This window comes from Cervus elaphus, chromosome 28 (assembly GCF_910594005.1).
Source record: "Cervus elaphus chromosome 28, mCerEla1.1, whole genome shotgun sequence".
Classification (NCBI taxonomy): Eukaryota; Metazoa; Chordata; class Mammalia; order Artiodactyla; family Cervidae; genus Cervus; species Cervus elaphus.
The window spans coordinates 15221261-15240156 of record NC_057842.1 but is presented as its reverse complement, the minus strand read 5'-3'; the positions used below and the strand labels follow the sequence as shown (position 1 = coordinate 15240156).

Sequence of the window (18896 nt, the reverse complement as noted above, 5' to 3'; positions counted from 1 at the left end):
ACACATGCACACAGTCTGCATGCATTTTATATTCCAGGCAAGATTATGACTTCCAGATCCATGCAGTCTCAGAGTGGCTGGCAGTACTGCAGACAATATTAGACATACAACACTTAACACCACATTTATTCTTGCTAGACAAAAACCACACAAGGTAGAACAGCTTCAGCTTATAACGAACCAGATGACGGATTAACAGAATGAGATGTCGTGTTCACTAACACAGACTCCTGCTATTAAACAGGTTATTGATTTGCTGTGGCAGCTCCTGGTGAATTATATTTGTTCACATTCAGTTCTCAGACGCCAGCTTGGCCTAAACTGTGGTTGGTTGATAAAGGAAGTGCTAACAAGGCAGTCTCCAGGCCTTCCTGAGTGTGAGTGGGGTATGAGGTGCCGGGAGGGCAGGCTGGAATCAGAGACCTGGGTTTGGAGGCCTCTCTTCTAACTCAAAGATAAAAATAGCAACTTACGTGAGGGACTTTTATGGGGATCAGATGAACTGTACAAAGTTTTGTGTTCTTGTTCATTTATAAAGTACTATGTTATTCTTTAGAAAGTGAGGCTGTGGGGAGAATAGATGGGATATTGGGATTGATATATACACACTACTATATGTAAAACAGATAACTAATAAGGACCTGCTATATAGCATAGGGAACTCTACTCAACACTCTGTAATGGTGTATATGGGAAAATAATCTAAAAAAGAGTGGGTACATATATAACTGATTAGCTTTCCTGCACAGCAGAAACTAACAAATGTTTTAAATCAACCCTACTCCAAAAATTAAAAAAAAAAAAATAGAGTGCATTTATATTTTTATGGGAAAAAAAAAGTGATTCCCTTATGGAGCGAGAGGCCCAGGGCTCTCAGGCCTCAAGCAGTGGACTGGATGAATCTGAGGCCCACTGTCCAGATGCAGCCTTTGTGGGACATGGAGACAGCATTCTTATGAACAGGGATTCTCTGAGACCACGTGGAGCAGGTTCTTCTGCACTTTCTGCCTTGTCCATTGTTCCCAGCGGCAGCTTGCCAACAGCAAATGTGTTTAGCGGGTCTATGTCTTGTAGCTAACAAGCACAGTAACATTGATTTTTCCATGCCTAGCTGCTTAACAAATGGTGTTTTAAGAAGACACCGTGTTTTCTGTGTGTTTATGTGAAAACACATCGAGCAATGGATTACAGTGGTCAGCAGGTCCTGGTCAGGACCCACATGCTGGCTCTGCGGCTGACAGCTCTGTGCAGAGGGCAGATGCAGGCAGGATTGCTGGGGCGCATGCAGAGGGCAGGCAGGGCAGACGGTTCAGGGCTCATTAACACAGTCCCATCAGGCAGGGCTTTCTCTGCAGTTGACAAACGTGTGATCAAATGATGGATTCATTCAAAAACAGTAACATATAAAACTGCATCTTCTTATGCCCAGGCTACATTCTCCATGTCATCCAAAGCTCACAATGTTTAAACAAATCCTCAGAGGGATGGTGCTCAAAGTGCCCACTCTTTTCAAGCTTTGTTTTTTTTTAATAGTAGAAACTACAAACCTCTTTTCAGTTTCGGCCATCTGTTCCGTTACTTAAATGTACAATGATCTGGTTCAGGAACGCACCTATGCACCTCTATTTAGATTAATGAATGGCTTGTCGACAGAGTTGCCATTACAAGTGGTCTCATTATACTTTAATCCATTACCTTTTCTGGAACTAACAGATGTTAATTACTATAGAAGGTTGGGTTTAGTTAATAGCAAATTATTACTCAAACTTTCAAGATATCTCTCTTTCCTTTGCCAACTGAATGAATAGGAAACTGATAAAAGCATTATAAAACCATTAATATGAAATTTAGTTTTTTAAAAATTTCAATTGCTAAAAATGTTTAAAAAATCTAAAATAGGTATCAGCATTAAATCTACCAATGTTACTTATAATAACAAAAACTTCAAAAAATACTCTTATAAAATATTTAAAAATTGTCCCTACAAAAACATTTAATATTGTCTTTAAGAATTAACGGGAAATGGAAATAATATTATTTTCTGAATCTCAGTACTACTTAAGGCATGAGAGTTGATATAAATGAGTTCTGGGTACCCTTTCCCCTTTTGTCCTTCTAAAGTATGTGAATATTTGCCACATCTAATGTTAAAATATTCTCTAGAATTATTTTGAAGTGAACACAACACATTAAACACTAAATTAGAAAAAAAAAGATGTAATGTTTTCACTCTTTCTTCTGACATAATGTCTTCTGACAGTATGACTGTTAAGAATAATATCCTAATCCAGAACTTTTTAGCCAAGCAATACTTTCTTTTCCAAGTCAAAGATCTGTCCTTGTGTTTTCCTACAAAAAGTTTACTTTTATTAATTTTTGTAGTTCATTTCCCATTTGCAAATCAGCAGAGCACCTTGATGAACTTACTATTAAATGGGTTAGGTGACTGCTATTGAAAACACACATTGATTAAAAAATACTCTTCCCTAGTCCAGTGATGTTTTCATTATTTTTCAGCTTTTTTGCGATATCTATGAAGGTGATTTTTGAGAAAGGCTTATGAGACAGTGTTCTTTTAGGAAGGTTGCCAAAGACTATCCCCAAGAAACAACAAGGAGGCCTCTCTTTGGAGAAAGTAACCAAAAGGTGACTGTGGTCATTGATGGTGTGCAGCCCCTGGTCCCTGGCCACAGGCTCTCTTAAGGCAGAAGGCATGTCCGCCCTGCAGGGATTCTTGTGCCCAGATGCTTGTGTTCCTCAAATGGCCAGCGTGCAGTCAGCTCCTGGGGGATCCCTGCCAGGGATTGGGTGGCGTTACAGCATCCCCAAGGTAATCCTCTTGGACTCAGAATGCTGTAGTTACCATTATGCTTAATAAGGGCTTCCGCCCTTCACAGGATAAGCCTCCTGCAAATTCTCGCCCCTGGCACAATTCGGCAGCGCAGCGCAGCCAGCACAACCCAGTACGTGCACCGCTCAGCATCGTCCGCCGCCAGGAGGGGCCGCTCGGACCTGCCTGCTCATCCCCAGGGCGCAGGGGATCCAAGCAGGCAGCAGGCAGCGGGAGGAATACAAGCGGGCTGGAAACCTCATTCAGGAGTCCTCAGAAGAGTGAGTCTGAGCAGGGCTCAGTAGAGGGCGGGGTGACCTGGTCATGCACCTGAGGTTAGTTGGCATTCTCAGATCTCATGTCAGCAGCCGGGATGCTGGTACCTCTGCTTCCATGAGGTGTGTATTCTGAAGAGCTTCTGCTTATGACTACAGACCTGACTAGGAGTGAGGGGGAGACAGCAGCTCGTTACTAGGCGGTCACAACCAGGAAAGGGCCCAGGGGCTTGTGGTCTTGAAAAACAAAGCCATTTGGCTTCCTCGTTGTTCATATGCAAGTACATGGACTATTTAAACACCAAGGACAAACTGTAAATTAATTGTGCTGCTCAAAATGGGTGCCATGTTCTTAATGGTTAAGTAGAAATAATTAGATTTTGAAACAGGCATTCCAAAGGATGGTAGTCTATGTCTTCGCATCTGCTGCATACAAAAATAAGAATATAAATATTTTAGGGTATAGCAACCCTTGTAATAAGTAACAGTGCAACGTGGTATAAATGATTGAGGAATAAAATATTCTATAACTATTAAAATCTTTATAGGAATCAATGAAGTAGATAACATTAATTGCTTTGACATAGGGGCTTCCCTGATAGCTCAGCTGGTAAAGAATCCACCTTGAAATAAAAAAGTTCTTGGTTTGTATGAAACCTGAAGGTGTAAATATAAGGAATCAATTGTCAGAACATGTTCGAAAAGATAAAAGAAAATATTCTAGGTTGCTAGTTTGTTAGAAAAAGAGCATTTTTCTTATATTAACTCTTACAATGTGCTTTTCAAAGACTAAATCCTTTCCTTCGATCAATAAATGCGAACAGAAAAAGAGACTATTTTGAAAAAAAAAAAAAAAAAACTGTTTTAGCAACAACCTAACCTTTTGCCAGTAAGGACACAAGTTGACTGTGCCGAAAAAAGAAGTCTCATTTCCCTGAGTTTAGTTTAACAACTCATGCAGATCATTCACTGCACACAAAAGAAAGACATATAAATAATGGAAAATAAATGCAGAAGAAATAGAAGCGCACGGTGTTTCCATCCGTGTTGTCGCGTTCTCTCCTGAGAGTCACACTTCTCAGAACCTAATAAAGGCAACCGTGCAGGAACAGTTCGGGCAAAGTACCCTGTGGACCGGAGCACAGGATGTAATGTAATGAAAGTCTCGCTTATGCTTTAACTTTTAAGACATGCATCTTTATAACTGTCTCACAAGCACCTGTTAAAGCAACTTCAGAGAGTCTACTAAGAAGTCTGGAGGGCTCTCTTAATGCCTCATGAACTGCATAAAGGCGGTTTAACTACAAAGCCGGCATACAGTCGCTGAGTGTTGATTAAGCAGACAGGGTTAGCAGAGGCAGGGAGATATACGGATAATCCCCAAGCCTCTGATGTATGATCTGTCCTTGCAGCAATAAAACCTTAACAGGTAGGAAGAAGTAAGAGCTTTCTCGTACCATGGTGGTAGCTAACTCATAGCCTAGTCAGCTTGGTGGAGGCGGCAGAGAGGAAGGTGAGGATGCTGGATGCGTTTACAGGGACATTCTGTCCTTGCGAAGTGGCCATTTATACCCAAACAGAGAACTGCCCAGCTTATAAAACGAGTGGGAAAAGTTACTCAGTGGGATGATTAATTAGAATAAAATCAGTAGACACCATTCACCACCACACGTGGGATGAGAACTGTTTCAGTGGGAAGATGGAAAGGAAAAAGTAAACAACTGACCCATGCCCAAGAAGCAGCATTTTTGGCTTCAGAAGAGGAACAGGGCAGGGTCGGCTGAGATGGATGGTGATTCACACCTGACCTGGTACCATGGTCGCTCTTGTTCCGCTAAGCTAGGTTAGCAAGCTCTCCTGGAGGCTGACGTGTTCTATTTTTAAAGAAGCTTTTTGAATCGGTCACCATCTTGAGACTGGGTGCCTTTCCTTAGCCTGAGAGGCTGTGCATGAGTTTTTAGAAACCACAAGCTAACCTCCATGTAGGAAGCCAAAATCTTCTCACAAGAAGGTCCTGAAGCAGGGAACCCAGTTCCTCAGAGGTGTAGATGAGTGTGTAGAGAGAGGCCTGATCTACTGTCCTGGCCCCTCAGTGGGGGCAGTGCTGGCTGCTGGGTAGCCTCTCCTATATCTGGGTCCCTCCCAGGTCTTAGCATTTACAAAGAGGTCCCTCGAGGAAGCATTTAGGAGATTCCAGGCTCTGGAGGATAACAGGGCTGGCTGCAGTGTATCCATGCTCCCTTGTCTGAATCACAGTGGTATAGCTGAAGCCAAAGCGGTGCTATCAGCCGGTCTGAACGTGGGTCCAGCACTCGCCAGCTGTATTCTGGACTCAGAGCTGCTGCTTCTAAGGGAGAATCATCATCAGCATGCACTTCCTTTGTGCACACTTGCTCAAGGGAGGGCAGATTTGTTACTTCCTGGGCTGGTGCTGCTGATGTTACAACAGCCTGTCTGCATGTGCCATGAACAACACATCACTGCCCTGGGGGTCATAGCGGGGGAATCAAAGGTCACATTAAAGTGGGACTGCAGCTTATTTCCTGCAGATGACTGGAATGTTAAGTTTTCCTTTTCTCTCTTTTTATATTCCTCCTCTTGACCTCTCTTGTCGGTCTCTTCTCTCTCTTCACGTAAAGTACTAGAGGTCAGGGGTATTTTATTACGCCACCCAAGAAGTGTTTATCGAGCACATTCCCTGTCATAGCTTCACACGTGGTGACATGATGTGTGGACTGGCGAACAGGAAACCCCAGTGTGTGCCGGTGAAGTGTGAAGTGAGACGTGTACCACACAGCAACATATGGTGTGTTCACGGTGGTTTTTGCCAAATGTTCAAAGACTGCGGAGAAGCTAGATGTCTCCGTGTGATTCTCTGAGCCAGCAGCGTGGCTCAGTTGAAGTCTGTTTTTTTGCTGCCTAGTCACTAAGTCATGTCCGACTTTTTGTGACCCTATGGACTGTAGCCTGCCTGGCTTCTCTGTCCATGGGGATTCTCTGGGCAAGAATACTGGAGTGGGTTGCCATTTCCTCCTCCAGGGGATCTTCCTGATCCAGGGATCAAACCTACATCTCCTGTGTCTCCTGCATTGCAGATGGATTCTTTACCGCTGAGCCACCAGGGAAGCCCCAAGTACAAGTCTACAGGGGGTAGGTAATCGCTGACAGACTCAGCCCCAACCATGCAGAATAGATCTTAACACTTTAGGTATATGAACATGGTATATGATGTTTAGGTAAACATAGTATAACGTTTTAGGTATATAAATAACACGAGCATCACGGCATTTAGAATGTTTGGTTGTAGTCTGGTCAGTTCATGTTTGGACAGTGGGACTGCAGTCTGTGCCCTCTGCCTTGGTGATTTTCGGAGAAGGGCAGTGTTGCTGTCAGACCAGGGTGGCCCCTCACTCATGGCTGTGCTGAAGCAAAACCGCCACAAGATTTACAAATGTCCCCTCTGGAGAACGAAAGCCAGACAGGCGACCTGATTTTCAGGTCATGCCTGCCAAAGAGGGTCTCTTCCCTGAGGACTTGGAGACGATAGGGTCCTTTTTTTTTCACACTGACTATAAATTGACAGGTTCCTCTTTGAGATAATCTGTAAACCGATGGCCCTCAAGACAAAGAAAACTTCGAATGTCACCCATGAGACCAAAACGGCTCACAGTGACTATGATTTATTTTGTTTGACTTGTCTCGAGTAGAATTTCCACCCAGGAGGAGAGTGGGGTTGCGTGGAGTCTACAAGAAGCAGGACGCGAGGGGCATAGCTGCTCAACCCAACTTATCCAGTGTCTAAAGCCCAGTTCTTCTCTTTGGGCACAAATACTTCTAAAGTGAAGAGCAACTCTTTGAGCCACTAAAACTTTCTGGAAATACCACCTGGAGAGCACCACCGCCTTCTGCTTTTACTCTGTATCAGCTGCGTAAAAGAAGCGTCTCCAGTGCCAGAACCCATGGGGGCTTCCCTACCCTGACAAGTGGGTACATCCAATCACATCTACCTCTCATCATTAGCGAACGTGTCTATGCTGCTGTTTATAATTGTTTTAGGTGTTGATTGAGATAATGCAGAAATGGATGACCCAGAGACTTATCACCTCTAGAGAACTCGCAACTTTGATTTCAGGAGTGAATAAATACATCATGATAAATATATAATGATCATTCATATAACAGCACAAAGCTAATGACACAATCCCCAGACCCCTGATGGCTCCCCACTCAGGGGCCAGCCCAGGGCAGGGGGGTGCCTGTGTTTCTTCCTTACTGGGATGGGTGGTCAAGACCAGAAAAGCCTTGCATCCCTCATGGGAAGGAATCCCAGGGTGTGGGACTTCCTGCTGGCTCTCCTCTGTCCCTCCTCACCCCATCTGGGCTGGGATCCATGTGCCTCTCTCCTTCTGGGTTCTGTTCCCAAGCCCAGATCCTTCTTGGCAGTCATGAACCCAGGTTAAAACATGCTCTTTCCTCTGGGTCTAGCTTCCTGCTACTTAATCTGATAAAGCATTTCCTTCTAAGGCACAGAAGAATGATCGTACAGTGAGCTTCATTCGGTGACGTGTTCAGGAGGATTATCTTCTTCCTAACTAAAGGATTAGGGCGCCTGAGTTCTGAACGAGCTGGAGACGTCACATAGAGCGTGTCCTTACCTCCTGAACACACTGTTCCTTCCCACCCCCTGCCCCAAACCACGCAATTTCTCACTCTAAAAGAAGGATCCTGGTGAAGGGAGTGGATCTTATCCTGTTTCATGGGATTTGAATACTCAGTCAGACTCTGGGAAAATAGCAGCAAGGAACAACCAAAGACCATAATTATTATTTTTCCCCAGAATGTCCCATGTTCTGCAGATTGTAAAAAGCATTGAGTGACTTAGGGAAAGACACTCCCAAGAGGGTGGAAAATCAATACAACAGCAACCTTTGCAGGCAATCTTGTGAAAGGTCACTTTTAATCACCTTGCATTTGTTGATCGATTTTTCTCACATGAGACACATTTAAAACATAGGTGAGGGATCAGATTTACCAACAAACACGTAGCAGAACAGAAATTACAAACCTGCTTGAAGCTTCCCCTTGCTCTTTCCTTCAGGTGCGTGCAGACAGAAGAAAAATGATGATACATGGTGAACACATTTACAGCACTTGATAATGACCAAACTGGGGAATCAAGTACCTTGATTAATCCTTTCTTTTCGAGCAAGAGCCACAGAAGCAAAACACTTCATCATAAATGTACCCAAATTTCTAACTTGTGTTTCTTTGTGACACAGACCCGAGATACTGCCCACATGTGACCGAAAGCTATAGAGTCTTCATCAGCCAAAGTCATCCAGGGTTTAGGAAAAAGTGGTTCTGACCTAATCAGTGTCAGTAGAGGCTGTTCTGGTTACACTGAAGTTGGGGTCCCTGCAGTTCAGGCAGCCTTTGGGGCTATTTAATCTGCTTTAGTTCATGTGTACTATGGTTTTGTATGTTAATAACTTGTTGAGGTAGATTTGTTTTTGTTTTTTTTTTTTTTAATATGGATTCCTTGCAGGAAATTAAGCATATAGACAACCTAGCTTAGTGTTGGGTGGTCTAATAAACCGTTTTAGCAAATTCGGGTCTACCCAACATGGTGTAGGGTCCCTACTCTTTGTAACTGAGCTGTGTGTCCTTGGGCACATGGTTCACTTTCTTGTGGGTCTCAATTTTCTTATGCCTAAATGGAAGGCCTTGAAGTTGAAAATCTCTAAATTCTAACTCCCTAAGGTGCCACGTGGCCCTGGGGAGCTTGATGATCCACACAGCTTCGTAAACTATCTGACTCATTTCCCCAAATAGCACAGTTACCTGTGCTTCACCCTCCGCATAGCCTTCACTCTCTTTGAGATGAAAATCAAGAAAAGTGTTCCTTCCCTAAATCTTTCTGTCATTAAAACAAAACTTTGCAACTACTAAGACCTCAAAAGTGCATGCGGCAGACCAACCGGATCAGAAAGGAGAGTGTCCAGAAGGTCTGAGAAGCATCTCTGCCCCTTCCCCCTCACAGCTGTTCCATCATCCTTCTCCCTGGGATAACAATGAGAGGTCAAGGCAGCCCATGGTGTCTCTCACTGGGAGGACAAGATCCTGGGCTTCGGTCTTTACTGATAACAAAGTCATTGTTGCTACTCCTGCTGTTGATAATATACTCTCTCCTCTGACCAGCTATTTAAAATCATAGCCCCCAGTGCCCACCCCCCCCCCCCAATTCCTCTCCTACTTTACTTTTCTCTTTAGCTCTTAGCATCATCTACTCTATTATATATTTTGCTTATTTATTTTTGCTGTCTCTTCCCAGTATCTCTTGCATTTAGACTCCCTGAGCTCAGCCTGAGATTCTCCTGGTTTTCCTCCTCCACCATAGCTGCATTCCCTACGCCCAGAGCAGCACTGTGACCCAGCAGGTGCTGTAGGGGAGCAGAATGTGGCACCCCCAAATCTGGCACCCCAACGAGTCTCTGGCATGAGCATAAATTCAGGCTGATTATTATTTTCTTTATTTGTAATTGAAGGATAATGACAGTATTGTATTGGTTTCTGCCATAGATCAGCATGGATCAGCCATAGGGATACATATATCCCCTCCCTCTGGAGCCTCAGGCTGGTTATTTTTTTAAGAAATGGAAGTCTTAGGAAGTTTTTCTTGTTATCTCTCCCTCAATGACCTAAAAGAATTTAGATAAAGGGCCTGTTTCCCCAGAACAGGGCTGTCGCCACAGAGGACGATGGGCCGGGTGTGGTGGGACGCTCGGCAGGGCCTGAAGGTGACAGTGTCTCCATCAGAGTCCTGTCCACGTCCTGTCTTCCCTGCTAGTCCAACCAGCACTCCTTTACCAAGCAGTTTCTTCCCTGTCTCCGGGTGCACTGCCTTCCTCCCAAACCAGACCCAGCATCCTCCTTTGTCTTCAGCTGACAGTGGTGTTTAAGGAGAGGGTTTGGGCACTTTTGTCGAGTCACTCAGTTCTTCTGGGTCCCTCTCATGTGAACATATTGCTAAACTCTTGATTTTCTCCTGTTAATCTGTCTCATGTCAACTTAATTCTTAGACCATCTGGAAGGACCTAGAAAGGCAGAGGGAAATCCCTTCCTCCCTGACTGTGCTCATGTCTGCAGGAACCCGCGAATGGGCGAATGAACTTTCCCTTCAGAGATTCTTAACCTGAAACACTCTAGGAAATTCCTGATGTGAGTAAGAAGTTTTGATCTGTTTCTTACTATATCACTCTGCAGTCGGTAAGCCAGTTAGTTACAAATGTAAAATTATCCCTCTAAGTCATTGTAAATTAGCCTCCTCACAAATCTACACATTTGATTAAAGTAGGATTGTTTCTAAAGCAAAGGTTCTGAACTTGTCTTCAGGGAGTTTGTAAATACATTAAAATTGAAGGCAAAATCTTGATTGTTAGGTGTTGAATATTTTCCTTGAGAAAGAGTCCATAATTAACCATCATGTTTTCAATGGTTTAACAAAAAACGACAATAACAGCAAGGATTAAGAACCATGCCGGGACAATAAACTATGAACTGAAGGTAGAGGAGCTTTGCAGTGGCTGTTGTCCTACTGGGCACACCCCTGTCATTCATAAATAAGGCTGAGACCCAGAGGCTCCCAGCGCTCAGGGAGACGAGTGGGAGGGGAGGGTGCTGGTGGCCACAGTGGGCAGGATGAAGGCAGGTATGTGCGCAAATTTCTCCACTCCCACTAAAAACAGGGAAAATACCAGAAAAAAAGAAGTCATGGGAGTAAAACAACAGTTTATGCGCTGCAAGAATTTGACTCATCATTGAATAGTTTTTCCAGGTTTCAGGATGGCTTTGAAACCAAAAAAGGCAGGCAGTGGGAAGCCAAATAATCACACATAATAAAATAATAGCCCACACTCTCCTGTCACTCGAGAGTCTTCTGTTTTTCTTTTTTCTTTTTTTTCCCACTAGCCTACCTCTTACACGTTCCCCAGCAACCTTCCTAGAGATGAGACATACACTTTCTATACAATTCCCGTTTTTGATTCATATATACCCAAGGAACAGATGGCACGCCAGTTATATTCCTTTTTTGTTTTAAAATACTAAAACTTTGAAAGAATCTAATACTGAATAATGGGAATTTCACTGAATTTTGAGATCTGAATGAAAAGTGGATTCTATGCCTGCTGAGACTGTGCCCCCTCCAGCATGCTGGGTCAGTGCATCTCCATCACTGGTGTAGGCACAGGTGTGACCCTGACCGCCCCTGTAGGGTCAGAGGTGACATTGGCCAGCTTTCATCATATACGTATGGATGTGAACCCCAGGCTCAGGGCAGGGCAGGCAAGCATTGTAACAGATCCCATGAGTTAACAACGGTCCCACAGATCTCCTGGGAGACAGTGGCTCCAGGGAACCAGCAGTGAGGGCTTCCCCAGCTGATTCTCCTGCCCTCTGCTAAGAAGAGTTTTCTCGGACCACCACAGTCATCGGCTGCCTCCAATCCCATGAGGCCCCTGGGATTAAGGCTTTAATGGGCTCTGAAAAGACACAACAGATGCTCAAATGCACTCTGAACAATCTGGGGACTGACCACTAGTCCAGCGGGTGACTCACAGCGAGTCCGTCTCTGACTTACCAGCTTTGCTACTTTCACTGAGGATTTCTTTAATTAGATGGTGATTATGGTTTTGTGTGTCAGCTGAACCAGACAGAGTCCAGGCTTCCGGGACTAGGGATTGTTTGGGAATTAAAGATGCTGTGGCAGCCCTCAGTATGTGTAGCATCTTCCCAGCCCCCTCCCTTCCAAACATAGAGGCGTTTCAACTCCCCAACCTAAGCTGAAGCATAGCCAGGTGACCTATTTGGTGGATATCATGTGAATGGAAGTAACATCTCTTTAAATTTTGAACACTAATACCAAATTGCACTGGAGTGCTGCCTTCCCCTCACTGTGCCCACCTCTTCTCGTGTTTTGCTATTGATGTCTGTTTGATCTGCAAGTGAAGCTCAATGCCTGTCCTGTGAGGTGTCCCTCAAGGAGAAATGACCTTGAGGGGCTTAAATGTGCAGACACAATGCTTCCCAAACAGCCTTTTGTTGGTCAGATGATGGGGGGTGTTTTAAGAGTCACTGGTTTTCCAGAACCACAGCACTTACTATAGGAATTCTGGTGGGCTTTATGAAATGAGATGTTAGAGAATAAGCATGAAACAGTACAAGTGAATCTTTATAAAGTTTAGATTCTTTTCATCTTTAAGCCCAATCTGTGGATGGTGAGCCATGATACTGAGTACACTCACTTTCACATCTGAGTTGTTACCAAACAGGTTTGAATCTCAAAAAACAACAGAGAATAAGACAATCCTCGAATCGACACGTGTATGTGTGTGGTTGCGGTTCTGTGTGTGGTTGTGTGCGTGTGGCTTGTTTTACAGACTTAAGGAGACTCAGCTACAGCGCCGACTGTCACAGTGACACCTACTTGGTGGGGCTGCAGGTGTGCAAGGCCTTCAGGTGCGGCTTCCAAGTTGCAACGGAGACAGATTTCTCATCAGCTGCGTAACTACGCCAAACGCACTGCACACGGCACACGTGGGGACATAAGAAAGAAAAACAAAAGAGAGAAGGGGAGAGAACGCAGTGAGGAGGAGATAAGCAAATTCATACAGATGAAGCATCTTTTCCTTGTCATGTTCGGCCCCGATAAACACCTGAGTTGAAGAAAACTCTGGCATTTTCGGCTGTCATACATACTCCATCACATCTGAAGAACTGCTTTTCAAAATAACTCATATCAAAAGTAAAAGCACTGCAAAGCCTAACACAGGAGTTTTGGGACTGGTTAGGGGGAGACATGAGAGGTGACCATGCCTCCTGGGAGCACATACTTCATTAACACTTGGGAGAGAAAGGAAATCCATAGTGCAATTAGTAAATTAATTAGTAAGCTAGCTGGTTAACTGATGACCACCAGGGCTTGTTAGTGATATACTGAAATCCCTTGAGGTTGAACCACACAGTACTTCTAGTGCTAACAATGAAGGCACTGTTAAACAAGGTGGGACAATGTATTCTCCGGAATATGACCAGAAAGCACATAGGATTTAACGTTGGCATCTAAGAACACGCTCATAGCTCTTTGACGTTAAAACACAGGCTTGGTCTACTTCTCATAATTACACCCCATACATGTGATACAAAGTATTTTCATGTAACTCTCACAAATTGGAGTCTGCGTTAAGACCCTTATTTTGTAAATGAGAAAATAAAGGCTCAGATAAATTAAGAAGTTAACACAAGGTTGGCAGAGGTGAGATGTCATCTCAGGTTGCCTGGCTCTTGTTCTTAGCATCTCTCCCTGGTCCTTGCTGCCTGCTTGGTGACTGCTGTTGGAAGCTTCCCTCTGAACTGTCTATCAGAGAGGTCGCCTGAACTTACTTTCCACAGAGATTTTGGTGAATTTCTTCCTTTGCCATAAGTCTGCAAACATCTCTAGGGACCAAGTGTTTACTCTACTCTCCAGAGAGGAAATTTTTTTAAGTCATAAATCAAAACATTCTATTTTGTGTGGCAAATTCGTATAAACAGGTCACAATCCTTCTGTCTGACCCTCATTCATGATTTTGAAACCTACAATGAAGAAACCAGTGATCTAATAATATTCCTTTCCATGAGATGATCATTGAATAAATGTGTGCAGAAAAAAAGACTTAAAGTTGATATAACTAATTTGGAAAACTTTGGCCATATTTATTAAAGCTGAAGTATAAATACCTTATAGTACAGCTACTCACTCTTACATCTATATTTAACAGAAATGCTTATAAGTTCATCAAAAGAGGTACACTATAATGTTGAAAATGGCACTATTTATTTTTAACCTTAATATTAATTTTCCTGTTTATTTATTTATTGAAGTAAATGGCAAATAGATGGGGAAACAATGGAAACAGTGGCTGACTATTTTTTTGGGCTCTAAAATCACTGCAGATGGTGACTGCAGTCATGAAATTAAAAGATGCTTAACTCCTTGGAAGGAAAGTTATGACCAACCTAGATAGCATATTAAAAAGCAGAGACATTACTTTGTCAACAAAGGTCTGTCAAGTCAAGGCTATGGTTTTTCCAGTAGTCATGTATGGATGTGAGATTTGGACTATATAGAAAGCCGAGTGCAGAAGAATTAATGCTTTTGAACTGTGGTGTTGGAGAAGACTCTTGAGAGTCCCTTGGACTGCAAGGAGATCAAACCAGTCCATCCTAAAGGAGATCAGTCCTGGGTGTTCATTGGAAGGACTGATGCTGAAGCTGAAACTCCACTACTTTGGCCACCTCATGCGAAGAGTTGACTCCTTGGAAAAGACCCTGATGCTGGGAGGGATTGGGGGCAGGAGGAGAAGGGCACGACAGAGGATGAGGTGGCTGGATGGCATCACCGACTCAATGGACATGAGTTTGAGTAAACTCCGGGAGTTGGTGATGGACAGGGAGGCCTGGCATGCTGCGATTCATGGGGTCGCAAGGAGTCAGACACGACCGAGCCACCAAACCGAACTGAAGTTGGTGCACAATATACAGGTATACAATATAGTGATTCACAATTTTTAAAGGTTGATATTTCATTTATAGTTATAACATATTGGCTTGGAGTTCCCTGGTGGCACAGTGGATAGGAATCTGCCTGCTGATGCAGAGGACACAGGTTAGATCCCTGGTCCAGGAAGATTCCATGGAGCAACTAAGCCATGTGCCGCAGCTTCTGAGCCTGTACTTTAGAATCCGTGAGCTATAACTACAGAGACTTTGTGCTGCAACTACTGAAGCCCGGATGGCCAGAGCCTGTGCTCTGCAACAAGAGAAGCCCCCGGCAATGAGAAGCCACACGCCACAGCAAGGAATATCCCCTGCTCACTGAAACTGTACAAAGTTGGCGCAAAGCAAGGAGGACCCAGCGAAGCCAAAGTGAATGAGTAAACAAATAAATAAAATTATAAAAAAATAAACTATTGGCTGTATTCCCATGTTACACAACGCAGCCTTGTAGCCTATTTATTTTATACATAATAGTTTGTACCTCTTAATCCCCTATCCTTATCTTGCCCCTCCCCTCTCCACTGGTAGCCACTATTAATATGCTGTTCTCTCTACCTGTGAGTCTAACCAGCTCTAGCCCTTTTAAAAAAACTGAAGTAGAGTTGATTTACACCGTTGTGTTAGGTATCACAAAGTAATTCTGTTATACACTTATCTAGTTATTTTCAGGTTCTTTTCCCATACAGGTTATTACAGAGTATTGTGTGTAGTTTCTTGTGCTATACAGTAGGTGTTTATTCATCTATTTTATATATAGTATTGTGCATATGTTAATCCTTTCCCCTTTGGTAATCATAGATTTGTTTTCTATGTCTAAACAGTGTATGTGCATGCTAAGTCACTTTAGTCGTGTCCAGCTCTTTGTGACTCTATGGACTGCAGCAGACTAGGCTCCTCTGTCCACAGGATTCTCCAGGCAACAATATTGGAGTTGCCATGCCTTTCTCCAGGGGATCTTCTGGACCCAGGGATAGAACCCGCGTCTCTTATCTCTCCTGCATTGTCAGGTGGGTTGTTTACCACTAGCACCACCTGGGAAGCCTTCCTAATAAACCAAAGTCAGGAATGTTTAAGCAGCTGCCAGGACGAGGAGCAGGCGGGCTGTGGTATGCTAACACAGTGGGGCATCACACAGGAGCCGTCCACTATAACTATGCCCGACAATGTGGATGAACTTTGCATGACCACTGTTGAGAGAGACAAGACACAGAAGAGGACACATTGCGTGATTCTCCTTCCCACAGCACAAAGCAGGGGAGCTGGTCCTTGCTGTTGGCAGGCAGGGCAGAGCTCCCCTGGGGGGGGGGCCCTGGGCCCCTGGGGCTGCTCTTCCGCCGGTTGCTGGAGGCATGCAGTGCAGTTTTCTAGGAGCTGTGCTGCATCCCTCAAGCACCTTATACTTCAATAAGATGTTCCAGAGTGATATAAAAAAGTGGGGAAATATATAGGAGGACCTGAGGGTTCTTATGTTATTGAGGAAGGCTTAAATAAGTGACGCCGCTTCCTTGCCCAGAGCCTTCCTCACACAGCTCATGTTGATAAAACCTACAAATCTCTCAAGACTTATGCTACGCATCTTGGCATCTTACAGAGAACAAAGCAATTATTATATCATTTTGAAACATTAATTTTGGCAAATACTGTACAAACACAATCTACAAGTGATATTGAGTAATCAGTAAAGACACATGGTTTTATTATCATAGCCGAAGAATTGATGCTTTACAACTGTGATGTTAGAGAAGACTCTTGAGAGTCCCTTGGACTGCAAGGAGACCAAGCTCATCAATCCTCAAGGAAATCAACCCGTGGAAGGACTGATGCTGAAGCTGAAGCTCCAATATTTTGGCCACCTGATATGAAGAGCCAAATCATTGGAAAAGACCCTGATGCTGGAAAAGATTTGAGGCAGGAGGAGAAGGGGGTGACAGAGAATGAGATGGTTGGATGGCATCACCGACTTGATGGACATGAATTTGAGCACATTCTGGGAGCTAGTGAAGGGAAGCCTGGTGTGCTGCAGTCCATGGGGTCACAAAGAGCTGGATACAATTGAGCGAGTGAACAACAGCTTCTACAGTGAAGGCCAGAGGGCCCATCCCCACCCACGTGGCTTTAATAAGACAACTTTCATGGAAGGAGTCGGATGTATGTGAACTCAGATACTTTGGAAGCAGGACTCCTGTAGAAGTAAGAAGTACACAGCAGGTCTGAGCATTATTAGATAAAAGTGAAAAAAAAAAATCTGAAATAACAGCATAACAACAACAACAAAAAAAATGGGACCAAGACATTACCTGCCAATGTTATAAAGAACTAGGCGCAGAAAAGGGCACTCTAAGAAAATTGAACATTTTCTTAAAAATGAGATCTGGCTTCTTATTCTTTTTCTATCAAATTTATCTCAACAGCTAAGCTCTATTCCCTCCATTATGCTTCTCCTAAAAATACCTTGTAAATGGGAGAGCAGGGAAGCCAGTGGCCCCTGCCTCAGGGCCGATGATAGTTAGCAGTCAATGTGGCAGGGAGCGAGTCTATTATTCTCACCCTCCAATACCTCTGTTCTGTCCTCAGCTCTTCCTCAGCTAATCTCTTCTTGAAGCTGAACCCAAGGCCACAGCCATGTGATCCAGGAGTCAGTGCTCCTCTCTTCAAGGCTAAAATGACACCGTCCTTAGCAAGAAATTGCCCTGAGGGACTTAATTTATAAGGCACATACACTCCCAAGGATGAGTCAGCAAGAAGCAAAATGAAAGCCAGGTTCACCACTTACCATGCAACCTGGTGCTCGAGGCAGCCAAACAAGTTCAAACTCTGGCCTCTAATGACAGCACCGTGTCAGTATAATTATGCTTTAGGGAGGATTTAGTAGTCTGTACTGTCTGGAGTATTTTAGCAATGGCACATTTGATTCTTTCTGGAAATCTTAATTTTGGCTGATGATCCAAAGGTATAACTAACATGAAATAAATTTTTCAAGGTACAGAATTTAAGAAGCTGGAGAACAAAAATATTTAGGGTAAACACCAGTCATCTCTTTTTTTCCAATTCACTTCTCACTCATTTTTGTTCTTTAATGGCAAACCCTTCAATTTTTATAGCTTTTGCTTTTAATTTTAAGAATCCTTATTTTAGGGATTGCTCTCGTATCTCTTTGAGGTTTTTAATTTTCTTACCATAGAAGATAATGACATAGCCATGTATACACGTGCCCCTGCTCTCATCCTACTGACAATTTTTAGTTAATTTTGGTTAACTTTCAGTTAACTTTAGTTAAATGTTTCGTTAACACTACCTAAAGCTTGCATTACTTTGACCACATAACTACGGTTCCTAGCTCAGCAATGTGATGTACCATTGACTACTATTTTCTTTCCTGTATAATTAATTTTGGCTTTTTGTAGAGTTAGTATTACCCTATTTTAATTTATTGATTTGCCTTTATGTACCTTTGAGGAAAACATTCCTAAACTCTGCAACAGAACTCTAAAATTCTACTCATTAGCCATGTTGAGAAAGCTGTGAGTCCACTGTGTCTCCCTGACGACTTCTCTCCAGGCCCGCCCTCTGCTCTCTGGCCTGGCAGCTCTCCTCCCTATGTGGGGTCTCTTGTTCCCTGGATCCCATGTCTCCTTCCTCTTGATTCATCTCCTTGTTTTGGAGGATCAATTCAAGCAGCTTCTCCTTCTTCTTTTTGGACTTCAGCTGTACTGAGGTATAACTGACATAAAGTTGTGAGATCTTCAAAGTTTACATCATGACGGTTTAATATATGTATACATTTTGAAAGGATCTTCATCTAGACAATTAATACATCCATCACCTCACATACTTGTCTTTTTTTTTTTTTTTTGGTGTGGAACATTTAAGTTCTACAAGTGTAGCAAATTTCAGTTATACAACATGGTTATCAATGACAGTCCCCATGTTTCACATTAGATCCTCAGAACTTATTCATTCTTATAGTTGAAAGCTTGTACCCTTTTATCCTATTTCCCCACCTTCCAGCTCCTGGCAATCACTTTTTGGTCTGTTTCTAGATTGACATTTAAAAAAAATTCTGGATTCTACATATAAGTGAGACCATGCAGTATCTGTCTTTTTGTCTAGCTCTTTTGCTTTGTATAATAACAAGGTCCATCTGTGTTGTTGCAACATATATACATATATATGTATGTATATACACTGCAAAGAAA

General features: G+C 43.3%; 1 protein-coding gene across 6 annotated transcripts in view; it reads right to left on the bottom strand.

Annotated features, from left to right (window-relative positions):
* Positions 1-18896, bottom strand: part of KCNQ5 (potassium voltage-gated channel subfamily Q member 5) — a 588020-nt gene that overhangs the window by 73288 nt on the left and 495836 nt on the right. For 3 of the 6 annotated variants that reach the window (XM_043889971.1, XM_043889973.1, XM_043889977.1), the window contains 2 exons: positions 12590-12684; positions 3214-3270 (listed from right to left, as the gene is read on the bottom strand). In XM_043889971.1, the coding sequence (XP_043745906.1) occupies positions 3214-3270; positions 12590-12684 (152 nt within the window). Of the gene's footprint in view, positions 1-3213; positions 3271-8170; positions 8198-12589; positions 12685-18896 lie in introns of all 6 variants that reach the window. The other 3 variants (XM_043889972.1, XM_043889975.1, XM_043889974.1) reach the window with 2 other exon arrangements.